We start from the raw sequence: 19,192 nt of genomic DNA on the forward strand, positions 1-19,192 counted from the left end.
GAGTAAATGAAATCATGGGAGACAGCACCTAGCCCTATGTTATACACGGGCACGCTCAGTATATCTCTGGCCCTCTCTTCATTCTCTGTACATGGCTTGCATTTTAAGTTGGAATTCAAGGTGGAAGTGGGAAGGAAAGGCCTCTGGAATCCTGCCTGGTCACTAATTCACCGTGACCCAGCAGTTACCCTTCTTTATAGATGGAACCCTCTATTATTCTACGTACAATATGTAGAATTAAGCGAGATAATGCGGTGCCAGCGTAAACCGGCGAGGACGTGAAATTCGTCATGAAATCCAACAGGAGGGCAGTGAAGCCCTTTTTTCTCATGTCTGGGAGCGGGGGTACCTCTAGGAGGGCAGGAGGTAAAGTCCAGAGGCTGGCGCGTGGTGCGGCCCGGACGCCGCAGGCTGGTCCTCCGTCCCTGTGGGGCCGCCACCTACCCGCTGTGAGCCTCTTCACGGGCATGCCGTCGCCTCTGCCCGCTCCTGGAGCCCGCGCGGGCCGTCAGGGCCCCAGCGCGCGGGCCCAGCGCGGGTCAGGGCCGGAGCGACGCGGCGGCGGCGCGCGGGCGCCGGAGCTACGCCGGCTCGTGTGGCCCGCAACGCGCCTGGGTTGCTATGGAGCTTAGACAATGCGGCCGCCTTGGGAGGCCGAGGCCGCCCTGTCAGGCGCCTTTCAGGGTTACCAAGCCGCGATGGGAAGGACCCAGCCGCCTCCTGCCCTCCCTTCCTCTTCCTTCTGTGCAGGGGCCAGCGCCGCGGAGGACTAGGGACGGACGCGCATGCAGATCCGCGGCGCAGTCACCCGGGAGGGGCGCCCTGGAGAAGCCTGTGGCCCTCGAGACCCGACTGGCCGCTAATTCGTTACTGTGGAACCGCGGTTCAGGCCCGTTCTTCCTCCACTACAGCCAAACAGCACCGGCTAGAGAAACGCGGTGCTCCACGGGAGGGAGAGGCCGCGGGCACGCGGGGCGCGAGGCCGCCAGAGCGGCTGGTCCCGGGAAGCGGAGGAAGCAGGGAAGACTCGGGCCTCGAGTTTTCATCATTCCTCAGGAGGCCCGCAACACACAGCTCTTGATCTCCATCACAGTTGTATGAAATGCTTGTGTAAAAAGTTAAATAATTTGCGGCCTATAGGAACCGCGAACTTCCCCAACACGTGTGTGCCAGTTAGGACTGCTGCATTTTGAAGAGAGCTAGGCTTAAAAATTACCTGAGGAGGCCTCATGTTCACCTAACGTGGTACCTTCGTCTGTTAGGTTACGCAAGACTCAAGCCAGAAACCTGGGAGCTTTTCCCTAAAACTTATTCCCGCCCCCCAACCCTCTTATTCAGTAAAGCACTAGGTTCTCCTTATTCTGCCTTAGTGTTTCTGAAATCTGGAGTCTCCTCTCCGCTCCTGCTAGTAAGAAGATCCTTAGTACAGGCTCCATCTGAACTGCTGTAAAAACTTCCTAACTGCTTTTTTCAGTCTTTGCTTCCAGTGGAGTTCAGTTTAAGCCCGTTCTCCATGATGAATGCAAAATCATCCATCTGAATGCAAATCTGACCTGCTTAAAACCTTCGGTGGCTTCACAATTGCCTCCTACATTGTAGGAATACTCCAAGGCTGGCAGGGGCCCCACAGGTATATGAATGCTTAAGAAAAGAAGGAATAAGACAATGGGTGCTTGTATTGCAAGGAACCGTAACTCCCATCTAGTTATATTCATTGCCTTTTCCCTATTACATAGGAAAAGACAAAAATAAACACTATATTGGCCAGACAAAATTAGAGGACGAAATGAAGTGACGGGATACTGGCAGAAGATAAGGGAGAGGTGGGGGTGGGGGAACGAATCACAAAGGGCTTTGTGGGCCCTTGGTAAGGACTCCAGATTTCATTCTGAGTGAAATGCAAACCATAGCAGAGTTTGAACAGAGAAATGACATGACTTTATTTCTATTTGAAAGAATCACTCTGGGTGTTGTCTAGAGAATATATTAATATTAGCATGACTCGAAGCGGGCAAGAGCTAATGGTAGCTCAGTCCGGGTGGTTCAGCACAAACAGTACAGGTTTGAGATAGATTCTGCAGACATTTTAACAGTAGAGCCAAGGGGATTTCCTGACAAGTTGGACATGGGAGCGAAACAAAGTAGTTGAGAATGACTCCAGAATTTGGTCTGAACAGCCAGAAAAGTTTAGTTGCCATCAACAGAGTTGGAGAAAGCTGTGAGTGGACCACATTGAGAGAGAGTTTAAGAAGTCTATTACCCTAAACTAAATTGAAAAACATACTTCAGGATACCATCCAGGAGAATGTCACCAACCTAGCAAGACAGGCCAACATTCAAATTCAAGAAATGCAGAGAACCCCAGAAAGATACTCCATAAAAAGATCAACCCCAAGACGCATAATCATCAGATTCTCCAAGGTCAAAATGTTAGAAAAAATGTTCAGGGCAGCCAGAGAAAAAGACCAGGTCACCTACAAAGGGAAACCCCTCAGACTATCAGTGGACGTCTCAGTGGAAACTTTACAAGTTAGAAGAAATTGGGGGCCAGTATTCGGCATTCTCAACAGAATTTCCAACCCAGAATTTCATATCCAGCCAAAATAAGCTTCATAAGTGGAGAAGTAATAAGATCCTCTTCAGACAAGCAAATGCTGAGGGAATTTGTCACCACCAAACCTGCCTTGCAAGAGCTCCTGAAGGAAGCACTAAATATGGAAAGGAAAAACCATTACCAGCCAGTAAAAAAAAACAAACAAAAAAACACTGAATGAAGTACACAGACCAGTGACACTATGAAGCAACCACATAAACAAATCTGCAAAATATCCAGCTACCTTTATGAAGACAGGATCAAGTCCACACATAACAATACTAACCTTAAATGTAAATGGCTAAATGCCCCAATTAAATGACACAGAATGGCAAGCTGGATAAACCACCAAGACCAAGACAGCTGGCAAGATGGCCGAATAGGAACAGCTGTGGTCTGCAGCTCGCAGCAAGATGGACACTAAAGGAGGGTGATGTCTGCATTTCCAACTGAGGTACGCAGTTCATCTCATTGGAACTGATTGGACAGTGGGTACAGCCCACAGAGGGGAAGCCGAAGCAGGGTGGGGCGTCACCTCACCCAGGAAGTGCAAGGTGTCGGGGAATTTCTCCCCCACCCAAGGGAAGCCGTGAGGGACTGAGCCTGAGGAACTAGAGCACAGATACTGCTCTTGTCCCATGGTGTTTGTGACCCACAAACCAGGAGATTCCCTCTGGTGCCTACCCCACCAGGGCCCTGGGTTTCAAGCACAAAACTGGGTGGCCATTTGAGAAGACACCAAACTAGCTGTAGGAGTTCTTTTTTTCCGTACCCCAGTGGCACCTGGAACACCAGTGAGACAGAACCGTACACTCCCCTGGAAAGGGGTGCTGAAGCCAGGGAGCCAAGTGGCCTGGCTTGGGGGTCCCACCTTCCCAGAACCCAGCAAACTAAGATCCACTGGCTTGAAATTCTCGCTGCCAGCACGGCAGTAGTCTGAGACCGACCTGGGACACTCAAGCTTGGTGGGGGGAGGGGTGTCCACCATTGCTGAGGTTTGAGTAGGCGGTTTTACACTCCCAGTGTAAACAAAGCTACTGGGAAGTTAGAAGTGGGTGGATCCCACTGCACCTCAGCAAGGCTGCTGTGGCCAGACTGCCAGATTTCCCTTCTCTGGGCAGGACATCTCTGAAAAAAATGCAGCAGCCCCAGTCAGGGACTTACAGATAAAACCCCCATCTCCCTGGGACAGAGCACCTGGAGAAAGGGGTGGCTCGGGGCACAGCTTCAGCAGACTTAAATTTCCCTGCCTGACAGCTCTGAAGAGAGCAACAGACCTCCCAGCACAGCATTCTAGCTCAGCTAAGGGTCAGACTGCCTCCTCAAGTGGGTCCCTGACCCCCGTGTATCCTGACTGGGAGACACGTCCCAGTAGGGGCCGACAGACACCTCATACAGGAGAGCTCTGGCTGGCATCTGGCAGGGACCCCTCTAGGACTAAGCTTCCAGAGGAAAGGTCAGGCAGCAATCTTTGCTCTTCTGCAGCCTCTGCTGGTGATACCCAGGCAAACAGGGTGAGGAGTGGACCTCCAGAAAACTCCAGCAGACCTGCAGTAGAGGGGCCTGTCAGAAGGAAAACCAACAGAAAGAAATAGCATGTCCACTCAAAGACCTCATCTGAAGGTCACCAACATCAAAGACCAAAGGTAGATAAATCCACAAAGATGGGGAGAAACCAGTGCAAAAAAAGCTGAAAATTTCAAAAACTAGAACGTCTCTTCTTCTGTAAAGGATCACAACTCCTTGCCAGCAAGGGAACAAAACTGGATGGAGAATGAGTTTGACAAATTGACAGAAATAGGCTTCAGAAGGTGGGTAATAACAAACTCCTCCGAACTAAGGGAGCATGTTCTAACCTAATGCAAGGAAGCTAAGAACCTTGAAAAAAGGTTAGACAAATTGCTAACTAGAGTAACCAGTGTAGAGAAGAACATAAATGACCTGATGTAGCTGCATAACACAGCATGAGAACTTTGTGAAGCATACACGTTTCAATAGCTGAATCAATCAAGCAGAAGAAAGGATATCAGCTATTGAAGATAAACTTAATGAAATAAAGAGAGAAAACAAGATTAGAGAAAACAGAGTGAAAAGGAACGAACAAAGCCTCCAAGAAATATGGGACTATGTGAAAAGATCAAATCCACGTTTGACTGGTGTACCTGAAAGTGACGAGGAGAATTGAACCAAGTTCAATTCGCAAACCAAGTTCAGGATATTATCCAGGAGAACTTCCCCAACCTAGCAAGACAGGCCAACATTCAAATTCAGGAAATACAGAGAACACCACAAAGATACTCCTAGAGAAGAGCAACTCCAAGACACATAATCATCAGATTTGCCAAGGTTGAAATGAAGGAAAAAAGGGCAGAGAGAAGGGTGGGGTTACCCACAAACGGAAGCCCATCGGGCTAACGGCAGATCTCTCTATAAGCCAGAAGAGAGAAGGGGTCAATATTCAACCTGCCTAAAGAAAAGAATTTTCAACACAGAATTTCATATCCAGCCAAACTAAGCTTCGTAAGTGAAGGAGAAATAAAATCATTTACAGACAAGCAAATGCTGAGAGATTTTGTCACCACCAGGCCTGCCTTACAAGAGAAGGAAGCAATGAACATGGAAAGGAACAACCGGTACCAGCCACTGCAAAAACATGCCAAATTGTAAATAACATTGACACCGTGAAGAAACTGCATCAACTAATGGGCAAAGCAAGCAGCTAACATCATAATGACAGGATCAAATTCACACATAACGATATTAAAGTTAAATGTAAATGGGCTAAATGCCCCAGTTAAAAGACACAGACTGGCAAATTGGATAGAGTCAAGACCCATCAGTGTGCTGTATTCAGGAGACCCATCTCACATACAAAAACACATAAAGGCTCAAAATAAAGGGATAGAGGAATATTTACCAAGCAAATGGAAAAAAAAAAAAAAAAAGCAGGAGCTGTAATCCTAATCTCAGCTAGAACAGATTTTAAACCAACAAAGATCAAAAGAGACAAAGAAAGGCATTATATAATGGTAAAGGGATCAATGCAGCAAAAAGAGCTAACTATCCTAAATATATATGCACCCAATACAGGAGCATCCAGATTCATAAAGCAAGTTCTTAGAGACCCACAAAGAGACTTAGACTCCCACACAATAATAGTGGGAGACTTTAACATGACATATCAACGTGACAGAAAATTAACAAGGATATTCAGGACTTGAACTCAGTTCTGGACCAAGCAGACCTAATAGACATCTACAGCACTCTCCACCCCAAATCAACAGAATATACATTTGTCTCAGCATCTCATCGCACTTATTCTAAAATTGACCACATAATTGGAAGTAAAACACTCCTGAGCAAATGTAGAGAACAGAAATCATAACAAACAGTCTCTCCGATCACAGTACAATCAAACTAGAACTTAGGACTAAAAAACTCACTCAAAACCGTGCAACTACATGGAAACTGAATGACCTGCTCCTAAATGACTACTAGATAAATAACAAAATGAAGGCAGAAATAAAGATGTTCTTTGAAACCAATGAGAACGAAAACACAACGTACCAGAATCTCTGGGACATATTTAAAGCAGTGTGTAGAGGGAAATTTATAGCACTAAATGCCCACAAGAGAAACCAGGAAAGATCTAAAATTGACACCCTAAAATCAAAATGAAAAGAACTAGAGAAGCAACAGCAAAGAAATTCAAAATCTAGCAGAAGACAAGAAATAACTAAGATCACAGCAGAACTGAAGGAGATAGAGACACTAAAAACCCTTCAAAAAATCAATGAATCCAGGAGCTGGTTTTTTGAAAAGATCAACAAAGTAGATAGACCACTAGCAAGACTAATAAAGAAGAAAAGAGAGAGGAATCAAATAGATGCAATAAAAAATGATAAAGGGGATATCACCACCGACTCCACTTAAATACAAACCACCACTAGAGAATACTATAAATACCTCTACACAAATAAACTAGAAAATCTAGAAGAAATGGATAAATTTCTGGACACATACACCCTCCCAAGTCTAAACCATGAAGAAGCCAAATCCCTGAATAGACCAATAACAAGTTCTGAAATTGAAGCAGTAATTAACAGCCTACAAACCAAAAAAAGTCCAGGACCAGACAGATTCACAGCCTAATTCTACCAGAGGTACAAAGAGGAGCTGGTACCATTCCTTCTGAAACTATTCCAAACAATAGAAAAAGAGGGAATCCTCCATAACTCATGAGTCCAGCATCATCCTGATATCACAACCTGGCAGAGACACAACAAAAAAAAGAAAATTTCAGGTCAATATCCCTGATGAACGTCGATGCCAAAATGCTTAATAAAACATTGCCAAACCAAATCCAGCAGCACATGAAAAAGCTTATCTACCACGATCAAGCTGGCTTCATACCTGGGATGCAAGACTGGTTCAACATACACAAATCAATAAACATAATCCATCATATAAACAGAAACAATCACAAAAACCACATGATTATCTCAATAGATGCAGAAAAGGCCTTCAACAAAATTCAACACCCTTTCATGCTAAAAACTCTCAATAAACTGGGTATCAATGGAACATATCTCAAAATAATAGGAGTTATTTATGACAAACCCAATATCATACTAAATGGGCAAAAACTGGAAGCATTCCCTTTGAAAACCAGCACAAGACAAGGATGCCCTCTCTCACCATTCCTATTCAACATAGTATTGGAAGTTCTGGCCAGGGCCATCAGGCAAGAGAAAGAAATAAAGGATATTCAAATAGGAAGCAAGGAAGTCAAATTGTCTCTATTTGCAGATGACATGATTGTATATTTAGAAAACCCCATAGTCAAAACGCAAAATCTCCTTAAGCTGATAAGCAACTTCAGCAAAGTCTCAGAATACAAAATCAATGTGCAAAAATCACAAGCATTCTTATACACCAATAACAAACAGAGAGCCAAATCATGAGTGAACTCCCATTCACAATTGCAACAAAGAGAATAAAATACCTAGGAACACAACTTGCAAGAGATGTGAAGAATCTCTTCAAGGAGAACTACTAACCACTGCTCGAGGAAATAAGAGAGGACCCAAACAAATGGAAAAACATTCTATGCTCATGGATAGGAAGAATCACATGGATAGGCCAATCGTGAAAATGGCCATATTGCCCAAAGTAATTTATAGATTCAATGCTATACACATCAAGCTACCACTGACTTTCTTCACAGAATTGGAAAAAACTAATTTCAAATTCATATGGAATCAAAAAAGGGCCTGCATAGCCAAGACAATCTTGGGAAAGAAGAACAAAGCTGAAGGTATCACGCTGCTTGACTTCACACTATACTACAAGGCTACAGTAATGAAAACAGCATGGTACTGGTACCAAAACAGATACCTAGACCAATGGAACAGAATAGAGGCTTCAGAAATAACACCACACATCTACAACCATCTGATCTTTGACAAACCTGACACAAACAAGGAACAGGGAAAAGAATTCCCTATTTAATAAATGTTGTTGGGAAAACTGGCTAGCCATATGCAGAAAACTGAAACTGGACCCCTTCCTTGCACCTTATACAAAAATCAACTCAAGACTGATCAAAGACTTAAATGTGCTAAGACCTAGGGCCATAAAAATCCTAGAAGAAAACCTGGGCAATACCATTCAGGACATAGGCATGGGCAAAGACTTCATGTCTAAAACACCAAAAGCAACGGCAACAAAAGCCAAAACAGACAAATGGGATCTAATTAAACTAAAGAGCTTCTGCACAGCAAAAGAAACTATCATCAGAGTGGAGAAATAGGAATGCTTTTACACTGTTGGTGGGAGTGTAAATTAGTTCAACCATTGTGGAGGACAGTGTGGCAATTCCTCAAGAATCTAGAACTAGAAATACCATTTGACCTAGCGATTCCATTACGGGGTATATACCCAAAGGATTATAAATCATTTTACTATAAAGGCACATACACACATTTTTATCGCAGCACTATTCACAATAGCAAAGAATTGGAACCAACCCAAATGTCCATCAATAATAGACTGGATAAAGAAAATGTGGCACATATACACCATGGAATACTATGCAGCCATAAAAAAGCATGAGTTCATGAGTTCACATCCTTTGCAGGGACATGGATGAAGCTGGAAACCATCATTCTCAGCAAACTGTCACAAGAACAAACAACCAAACACCACATGTTCTCACTCATAAGTGAGAGTTGAACAATGAGAACACATGGACATAGGGAGGGGAAGATCACACACCGGGGCCTGTCAGGGAGTAGGGGGCTGGAGGAGGGATAACATTAGAAGAAATACATAATGTAGGTGGCAGGTTGATGGGTGCAGCAAACCACCGTGGCACATGTATACCTATGTAACAAAACTGCACTTTCTGCACACGTACCCCAGAACTTAAAGTAAAAAAAAAAAAAAAAAAAATTTAAAATAATAAATAAAAAAGAGATAACACACACAAACAAAAAAAGAACCAAGAACCATCAATATGATGTCTTCAAGAGACCCATCGTACATGCAAAAACACACAGAGGCTCAAATAAAGGGATGGAGTAAAATTTACCAAACAAATGGAAAACAGAAAATAGCAGGGGTTGCAATTCTAGTTTCTTACAATAAGGACTTTAAACCAACAAAGATTAAAAAAAGACAAAGAAGGGCTTTACATAACGGTAAAGGGTTCAATTAAACAAGAAGATCTAACTATCTGTGATGGTTAGTACTGAGTGTCAACTTGATTGAAGGATACAAAGTATTGATCCTGGGTGTATCTGTGAGAGTGTTGCCAAAAGAGATTAACATTTGAGTCAGTGGGCTGAGGAAGGCAGATCCACCCTTAATCTGGTGGGCACAATCTTATCAGCTGCCAGTGAAAATAAAGCAGGCAGAAAAATGTGAAAAGGAGAGACTGGCCTAGCCTCCCAACCATCTTTCTGCCATGCTGGATGCTACCTGCCCTCAAACATTGGACTCCAAGTTCTTCAGTTTTGGGACTCGGACTGGCTCTCTTTGCTCCTCAGGTTGCAGACAGCCTATTGTGAGACCTTGTGGTTGCGTGATTGTGTAAGTTAATACTTAATAAACTCCCCTTTACATACATACATATATATATGTGTGTGTGTGTGTGTATATCCTAATAAGCTCCACTTCTATATATATATAAAATATATATATAATTAGGATATATAGAGATCCCTATACACCATAGTGATATATATACACACACACACCCCTATATATAGATACATATATAAATACATATATATCCTATTAGTTCTGTCCCTCTAGAGACCTGTAATACACTATCCTAAATATATATGCACCCAATACAGGAGCACCCAGATTCATAAAGCAAGTTCTTAGAGACCTTCAATGAAACTTAAACTCCCATACAATAATAGTGGGAGACCTTAACACCCTACCGACAATATTAGACAGATCATTGAGATAGAAAATTAACAACGATATTCAGGACCTGAACTTAGATCTGGATCAAGTGGACCTGATAGACATCTACAGATCTCTCCACCACAAAACAACAGAATATACATTCTTCCCATTGCCACACAGTACTTACTCTGAATTTGACCACATAATCAGATGTAAAATAGTCCTCAGCAAATGCAAAATAACTGCAATCCTAACAGTCTTTCAGACCACTGGGCAATCAAATTAGAACTCAAGATTAAGAGATTTACTCAAAACCACACAACTACATGGGAATTGAACAACCTGCTTCTGAATGACTCTTGGGTAAATAATGAAATTAAGGCAGATATCAAAAAGTTCTTTGAAACTAATGAGAACAAATTTACAACATGCCAGAATCTCTGGGACACAGTTAAAGCAGTGTTAAAAGGGAAATATATAGCACTAAACGCTCACATCAAAAAGATAGAAAGATCTCAGGTTAACAATCTAATATCACAACTGAAAGAACAAGAGAACCAAGACCAAACAAACCGCAAAGCTAGCAGAAGACAAGAAATAACCAAGATTAGAGCTGAACTGAAGGAGATAGAGACATGAAAAACCCTTCAAAAGAGTATCGAATCCAGAAGCTGGGTGTTTTTTTTGTTTTTTTTGTTTTTGTTTTTGTTTTAAAGTAATAGACCACTAGCTAGACTAATACAGAAGACAGACGATTCAAATAAACACAATCAGAAATGTTAAGGGGGATATCACCACTGATTCCACAGAAATACAAACCACCATCAGATAAGACTACAAACACCTCTATGCACATAAACTATAAAATCTAAAGGAAATAGATAACTTCCTAGACACATACACCCTCCCAAGACTGAACCAGGAATAAATCGAATCTGTGAATAGACCAGTAATGAGTTCTGAAATTGAGGCAGTAATAAACAGCCTAACAACAACAACAACAATAAAAGTGCTTAGGACCAAACAGATTCACAGCTGAATTCTACCCAGAGATACCAAGAATAGCTGGTACCATTTCTACTGAAACTATTCCAAACAGTTGAAAAGGAGGGACTCCTCCATAACTCATTCTATGAGACCAGCATCATCCTGATGCCAAAACCCGGCAGAGACACAACAAAAAAAAAGAAAACTTCAGGCCAATATCCTTGATGAACATCAATGCAAAAATCCTCAATAAAATACTGGCAAACCAAATCCAGCAGTACATCAAAAAGCTTATCCACCATGATCAAGTAGGGTTAATTCCTGGGATGCAAGGTTGGTTCAACATACACGAATCAATAAATGTGATTCATCACATAAACAGAACTAAAGAAAAAAACCACATGATTATCTCAACAGATGTAAAAAAGGCCTTCGATAAACTTCAACATCCCTTCATGTTAAAAACTCTCAATAAACTAGGTATTGAAGGAACATGCCTCAAAATAATAAGAGCCATACATGACAAACTCACAGCAAATATCATACTGAATGGGCAGAAGCTAGAAGCATCCCCCTTGAAAGTCAACACCAGGATGCCCTCTCTTGCCACTCCTATTCAACACAGTATTGGAAGTTCTGGCCAGGGCAGTCAGGCAAGAGACAGAAATAAAAGGTATTCAAATAGGAAGAGAGGAAGTCAAGCTATCTTCGTTTGCAGATGACATGATCCTCTATCTAGAAAACCCCATCATCTCAGTCCAAAGGCTTCTTAAGCTGATAACCAACTTCAGCAAAGTCTCAGGATATAAAATCAATGTGCAAAAATCACTGGCATTTTTATACACCAACAACAGGCAAGCAGAGAGCCAAATCATGAATGAACTCCCATTCACAATTGCCACAGAAAGAATAAAATACCTAGGAATACAACTAACAAGGGAAATGAAGGACCTCTTCAAGGAGGACTACAAACCACTGCTCAAATAAATCAGAAATGACACAAACAAATGGAAAAACATTCCATGCTCATGGAAAGGAAGAATCAATATCGTGAAAATGGCCATACTGCCCAAAGCAATTTATACATTCAGTGCTATTCCCATTAAACTACCATCAACATTCTTCACAGAATTAGAAAGACTATTTTAAAGTTCATATAAAACCAAAAGGGATCCCAAATAGCCAAAACAATCCTAAGCAAAAAGAACAAAGCTGGAGGCATCACGCTACCTGACATCAAACTATACTACAGGGCTACAGTAGCCAAAACAGCATGGTACTGGTACAAGAACAGACACATAGACCAACTGAACAGAATAGAAGCCCAGAAATAAGATCACACATCTACAACCATCTGATCTGCAACAAACCTGACAAAAACAAGAAATGGAGAAAGGATTCCCTATTTAATAAATGGTGCTGGGATAGCTGGCTAGCCATATGCAGAAAATTGAAACTGGACCACTTCCTTACACCGTACACAAAAATTAACTCAAGATGGATTAAAGATTTAAATGTAAAATCCAAAACTTGGCCAGGCGAGGTGGCTCACGCCTGAAATCCCAGCACTTCGGGAGGCCAATGTGAGTGGATCACATGAGGTCAGGAGTTCGTGACCAGCCTGGCCAACATGGTGAAACACTGTCTCTACTAAAAATACAAAAATTAGCTGGGAGTGGTGGCACACACCTGTAGCCCCAGCTACTCGGGAGGCTGGGGCAGGAGAATCACTTGAACCTGGGAGGCAGAGGTTGCAGCAAGCTGAGATCGTGCCACTGCACTCCAGCCTGGGCAACAGAGTGAGACTCTAGCAAGACAAAACTATAAAAACCCTGGTAGACAACCTAGGCAATACCATTCAGGACATAGGCACGGGCAAAGATTTCATGACTAAAACACCAAAAGCAATTGCAACAAAAGCAAAAATTGACAAATGGGATCTCAGTAAACTAAAGAGCTTCTGCACAGTAAAGGAAACTATCATCATAGTGAACAGACAACCTACAGAATGGGAGAAAATTTCTGCAATCTATTCATCTGACAAAGGTCTAATATCCAGCATCTGCAAGGTACTTAAATAAATTTACAAGAAAAAAAAAAGCCATCAAAAAGTAGGCAAAGGACATGAACAGACACTTCTCAAAAGAAGATATACACGCAGCCAACAAACATGAAGAAAAGCTCAACATCGCTGATTATTAGAGAAATGCAAATCAAAACCACAAGGAGATACCATCTCACACCAGTCAGAATGGTGATTATTAAAAAGAAGTAACAATAAACGTTGACAAGATTGTGGAGAAAAAGGAACATTTTTACACTGTTGGTGGGAGTGTAAATTAGCTTAACTATTGTGGAAGACAGTGTGGCAATTCCTCAAAGACCTAGATGCAGAAATACCATTTGACCCAACAAACGCATTACTGGGTATATACCCAAAGGATTATAAGTCATTCTATTATAAAGATATGTGCATGCATATGTTCACTGCAACACTCTTCACAATAGCAAAGACATGGAACCAACCTAAATGCCCATCAATGATAGACTGGACAAAGAAAATGTGGTACATATATACCATGAAATATTATGCAGCTATAAAAAGGAATGAGATCATGCCCTTTGCAGGGATATGGATGGAGCTGGAAGCCATTATCCTCAGCAAACTAACACAGGAACAGAAAACTAAACACTGCATGTTTTCACTTGTAAGTGGGATCTGATTGATAACACATGGACACGTGGGGGGAAACAACACACACTGGGGCCTGTTGGAGGGTAGAAGATGGGAGGAGAGAGCACATCAGGAAGAACAGCTAATAGATGCTGGGCTTAATACCTAGGTGATAGGATGATCTGTATAGCAAACCATCATGGCCTACATTTATCTATATAACAAATCTGCACATCCTGCACATGTACCCCAAATCTTAAAAAGTTTGAAAAAAATTAAAAAGTCTATTAGTCATCCAAATGAAGATTTTCAGTTTGCATTTGACATAGGAACTCAGAATTTGGGAGACAGCAATTTGAGAGTTAGCATGTAAGTGGGCTTTTCAGGCTTTGCTTGTGCTATTTCCACCGCCAGAGAAACTCTCCCGGCCTTTCTTTACCAGGCTAAATTTTCTCATTCTTCAAAACTCAGCTTGGGTCTCATCTCCTTCAGTATACCTTCCCATGAATTATTTTCATTTGTCTCTCCTCTTGCTCTTGAATACTTGGTGCAAACCCACATCTCAAAAATGTATTAAAATCACTGGTATGAAGAGGTACACCCTTTTCCCCTAGTGCCACCCACCAGACAGTAAATTCCTGGGGACTGAGGGAGCTATATTTTATTTTAACCTCCTCCCAGCCCCCACCACATCCCCTGCTGAGTGCCTACCACTCACTAGATCTTTGTTGAAATGAACTTCTGGAGTTGCTCTCCATTGAGATCATTCTGCATGGTGCTTTGCTCACAGGCAGGATTTGTTCATCCCTTTTTAGATAGCCCATGCTGATGGGAAGTCAATTTGTTTTAACATTAATAGTAGCTAACACTTATTACATATTTGCTATGGTTTCCTAACAATAGCCCAAAGAGATTGATATTAGTCTCAATGTACAGTTTAGAAAACTTAGAAAGGTGAGATAATTTGCTCAAAGATACATAGTTTGAAAGTGCTGAAGCCAAAAGTCTGATTCCAAAGCCCTTGCTCTTTACCACTATGTTATGTGACTTTTCTCTCTAAAAACAATCTCACGAGATTAAAGAATGGCGTGAGAACCACAAAGACAGGAATTTGAACCTAAATGCCTAGGTTATAAACTGTTATAATGTTTTGCAAATTTCTTTGGTAACAACTTCATTGAGATATAATTGACATATCACAGTTCACCCATTTAAAGTACACACCTCGGCTGGGCACGGTGGCTCATGCCTGTAATCCCAACACTTTGGGAGGCTGAGGCAGGCAGATCGCCTGAGGTCGGGAGTTCAAGGCCAGTCTGGGCAACATGGTGAAACCCCATCTCTACTGAAAAAAAAAAAAAAAAAAATTAGCCAGGTATGGTGGCACACACCTGTAAAACCCAGGCATGAGAATCGCTTGAACTATTTATTTTAGCACATTATATTCTGTCTTTGCCCCCAAGTGATAAACCCTAGCCAGTTTTTCTTTTTTCTTCTTGTTCTTCTTCTTTTTTTTTTCTTGAGATGGAGTCTCACTGTGTCATCCAAGCTGGAATGTAGTGGTGCAATCTCGGTTCACTGCAACCTTCACCTGAGTTCAAGCAATTCTCCTGTCTCAGCCTCCCAAGTAGCTGGGACTACAGGCACACACCACCACGCCCAGCTATGTTTTGTATTTTTTCTTAGCAGAGACAGGGTTTCACCATGTTAGCCAGGCTGGTCTTGAACTCATGAGCTCAAGTGATCCACCTGCCTTGGCCTCCCAAATTGCTGGGATTATTGGCATGAGCCACTGCACCCAGTCCCTAGCCAGTTTTTCTAAAACTGTAGAAATGCCATTTTACTCTATCATTGTTGAAACCAAGATAGTTAAAATCAAAGTCTTTAATGGCAAATAGAAATGTAAGCATAAACGGACTTAAGCCTCTCTGTTTTTCTCTTCTAACTCTGGACATATAATCAGCAAATTTGAAGGGTTTGTTTGGGATGTTCTTACATAGATACTTTTTGTACACCTGCAATTCAGCTTAGGGAATCCTAGAGAGCATCTCAGACAATCACCCTGCAGAATAGCTAAAACTATGATATGAGAAACCAGTATAATTGCGGGACAAAAGTGATATCATATTAAGCTGCTATAGACAGAGAAAAAGACCATAGGTTTTCTTTTTTTTTTTTTTTTTAATTTTTGATTCTACTTTAAGTTCCAGGGTACATGTGCACAAAGTGCAGGTTTGTTACCTAGGTATACATGTGCCGTGCTGGTGTGCTGCACCCATTAACTCATCATTTACATTAGGTGTATCTCCTAATGCTATCCCTCCCTCCTCCCCCTATCCGACGACAGGCCCAGTGTGTGATGTTCCCCACACTATGTCCAAGTGTTCTCATTGTTCAATTCCCACCTATGAGTGAAAACATGCGTGTTTGGTTTTCTGTTCTTGGGATAGTTTGCTGAGAATGATGGTTTCCAGCAGCATCCATGTACCTACAAAGGACATGAACTTATCCTTTTTTATGGCTGCATAGTATTCCATGGTGTATATTTGCCACATTTTCTTAATCCATTCTATCATTGATGGACATTTGGGTTGGTTCCAAGTCTTCACTATTATGAATAGTGCCTCAATAAACATATGTGCGCATGTGTCTTTATAGCAGCATGATTTATAATCCTATGGGTATACACCCAGTAATGGGATGACTGGGTGAAATGGTATTTCTATTTCTAGATCCTTGAGGAATTGTCACACTGTTTTCCACAATGGTTGAACTAGTTTGCAGTCCCACCAACAGTGTAAAAGTGTTCCTATTTCTCCACATCCTCTCCAGCACCTGTTGTTTCCTGACTTTTTAATGATCATCATTCTAACTGGTGTGAGATGGTATCTTATTGTGGTTTTGATTTGCATTTCTCTGATGGTGAGTGATGATGAGCATTTTTTTCATGTGTCTGTTGGCTGTATAAATGTCTTCTTTTGAGAAGTGTCTGTTCATATCCTTTGCCCACTTTTTGATGGGGTTGTTTTTTTCTTGTAAATTTGTTTGACTTCTTTGTAGGTTTTGGATATTAGCCCTTTGTCAGATGAGTAGATTGCAAAAATTTTCTCCCATTCTGTAGGTCGTCTGTTCACTCTGATGGTAGTTTCTTTTGCTGTGCAGAAACTCTTTAGTTTAATTAGATCCCATTTGTCAATTTTGGCTTTTGTTGCCATTGCTTTTGGTGTATTAGACATGAAGTCCTTCCCCATGCCTATGTCCTGAATGGTATTGCCTAGGTTTCTTCTAGGGTTTTTATGGTTTTAGGTCTAACATTTAAGTCTCTAATCCATCTTGAATTAATTTTCATATAAGGAGTAAAGAAGGGATCCAGTTTCAGCTTTCTACATATGGCTATCTAATTTTCCCAGCACCATTTATTAAATAGGGAATCCATTCCCCATTTCTTGTTTTTGTCAGGTTTGTCAAAGATCAGATGGTTGTAGGTGTGTGGTATTATTTCTGAGGGCTATGTTCTGTTCCATTGGTCTATATCTCTGTTTTTGTACCAGTACCATGCTGTTTTGGTTACTGTAGTCTTGTAGTATAGTTTGATGTCAGGTAGCGTGATGCCTCCAGCTTTGTTCTTTTTGCTTAGGATTGTCTTGGCAATGCGGTCTCTTTCTTGGTTCCATATGAACTTTAAAGTAGTTTTTTCCAATTCTGTGAAGAAAGTCATTGGTAGCTTAATGGGGATGACATTGAATTTATAAATTACCTTGGGCAGTATGGTCATTTTCACGATATTGATTCTTTCTATCCACGAGCATGGAATGTTCTTCCATTTGTTTATGTCCTCTTTTATTTCATTGAGCAGTTGTTTGTAGTTCTCCTTGAAGAGGTCCTTCACATCCCTTGTAAGTTGAATTCCTAGGTATTTTTTTCTCTTTGAAGCAATTGTGAATGGGAGTTCACTCATGATTTGGCTGTCTGTTATTGGTGTATATGAATGCTTGTGATTTTTGCACATTGATTTTGTATCCTGAGACTTTGCTGAAGTTACTTATCAGCTTAAGGAGATTTTGGGCTGAGATGATGGGGTTTTCTAAGTATGCAATCATGTCATCTGCAAACAGGGACAATTTGACTTCCTCTCTTCCTAATTGAATACCCTTTATTTCTTTCTCTTGCCTGATTGCCCTGGCCAGAACTTCCAACACTATGTTGAATAGGAGTGGTGAGAGAGGGCATCCCTGTCTTGTGCCAGTTTTCAAAGGGAATGCTTCCAGTTTTTGCCTATTCAGTATGATATTGGCTGTGGATTTGTCATAAATAACTTTTATTATTTTGAGATATGTTCCATTAATACCGAATTTATTGAGAGATTTTAACATGAAGGGCTGTTGAATTTTGTCAAAGGCCTTTTCTGCATCTATTGAGATAATCATGTGGTTTTCATCTTTGGTTCTGTTTATACGCTGGATTACGTTTATTGATTTGCATATGTTGAACCAGCCTTGCATCCCAGGGATGAAGCCCACTTGATCATGGTGGATAAGCTTTTTGATGTGCTGCTGTATTTGGTTTGCCAGTAGTTTATTGAGGATTTTCGCATCGATGTTCATCAGGGATATTGGTCTAAAATTCTCTTTTTTTGTTGTGTCTCTGCCAGGCTTTGGTATCAGAATGATGCTGGCCTCATAAAATGAGTTAGGGAGGATTCCCTCTTTTTCTATTGATTGGAATAGTTTCAGAAGGAATGGTACCAGCTCCTCCTTGTACCTCTGGTAGAATTCAGCTGTGAATCCGTCTGGTCCTGGACTTCTTTTTGTTGGTAGGCTATTAATTGTTGCCTCAATTTCAGAGCCTGTTATTGGTCTATTCAGGGATTCAACTTCTTCCTGGTTTAGTCTTGGGAGAGTGTATGTGTCCAGGAATTTATTCATTTCTTCTCGGTTTTCTAGTTTATTTGCATGGAGGTGTTTATAGTATTCTCTGATGGTAGTTTGTATTTTGGTGGGGTCAGTGGTGATATCCCCATTATCATTTTTTATTGTGTCTATTTGATTCTTCTTTCTTTTATTCTTTATTAGTCTTGCTAGCAGTCTATCAATTTTGTTGATCTTTTCAAAAAACCAGCTCCTGGATTCTTTGATTTTTTTGAAGGGTTTTTTGCGTCTCTATCTCCTTCAATTCTGCCTTACTAGTTATGTGTTGCCTTCTGCTAGCTTTTGAATGTGTTTGCTCTTGCTTCTCTAGTTCTTTTAATTGTGGTGTGAGGGTGTCAATTTTAGATCTTTCCTGCTTTCTCTTGTGGGCATTTAGTGCTATAAATTTCCCTCTACACACTGCTTTAAATGTGTCCCAGAGATTCTGGTATGTTGTATCTTTGTTCTCATTGGTTTCAAAGAACATCTTTATTTCTGCCTTCATTTCGTTATTTACCCACTAGTCATTCAGGAGCAGGTTGTTCAGTTTCCATGTAGTTGGGCAGTTTTGAGTGAGTTTCTTAATCCTGAATTCTAGTTGGATTGCACTGT

The 19,192-nt window shown here is 41.4% G+C and overlaps 1 protein-coding gene across 19 annotated transcripts in view; it reads right to left on the reverse strand.

Annotated features, from left to right (window-relative positions):
* RGS22 (regulator of G protein signaling 22) overlaps nucleotides 1–597 on the reverse strand; it is a 152,817-nt gene extending 152,220 nt beyond the window's left edge. For 11 of the 19 annotated variants that reach the window (XM_073999206.1, XM_073999209.1, XM_015455078.4 and 8 more), the window contains exon 1: nucleotides 445–597. Coding sequence is in view for 12 of the 19 variants with exons in the window: in XM_073999209.1 (XP_073855310.1) it covers nucleotides 445–469 (25 nt within the window). In the remaining 7 variants the exon portion in view is untranslated. Of the gene's footprint in view, nucleotides 1–349 lie in introns of all 19 variants that reach the window. The other 8 variants (XM_045398549.3, XM_045398550.3, XM_045398552.3 and 5 more) reach the window with 1 other exon arrangement.
* Nucleotides 598–19,192: the final 18,595 nt, after the last annotated feature.

Source organism: Macaca fascicularis, chromosome 8, assembly GCF_037993035.2.
Source record: "Macaca fascicularis isolate 582-1 chromosome 8, T2T-MFA8v1.1".
Classification (NCBI taxonomy): Eukaryota; Metazoa; Chordata; class Mammalia; order Primates; family Cercopithecidae; genus Macaca; species Macaca fascicularis.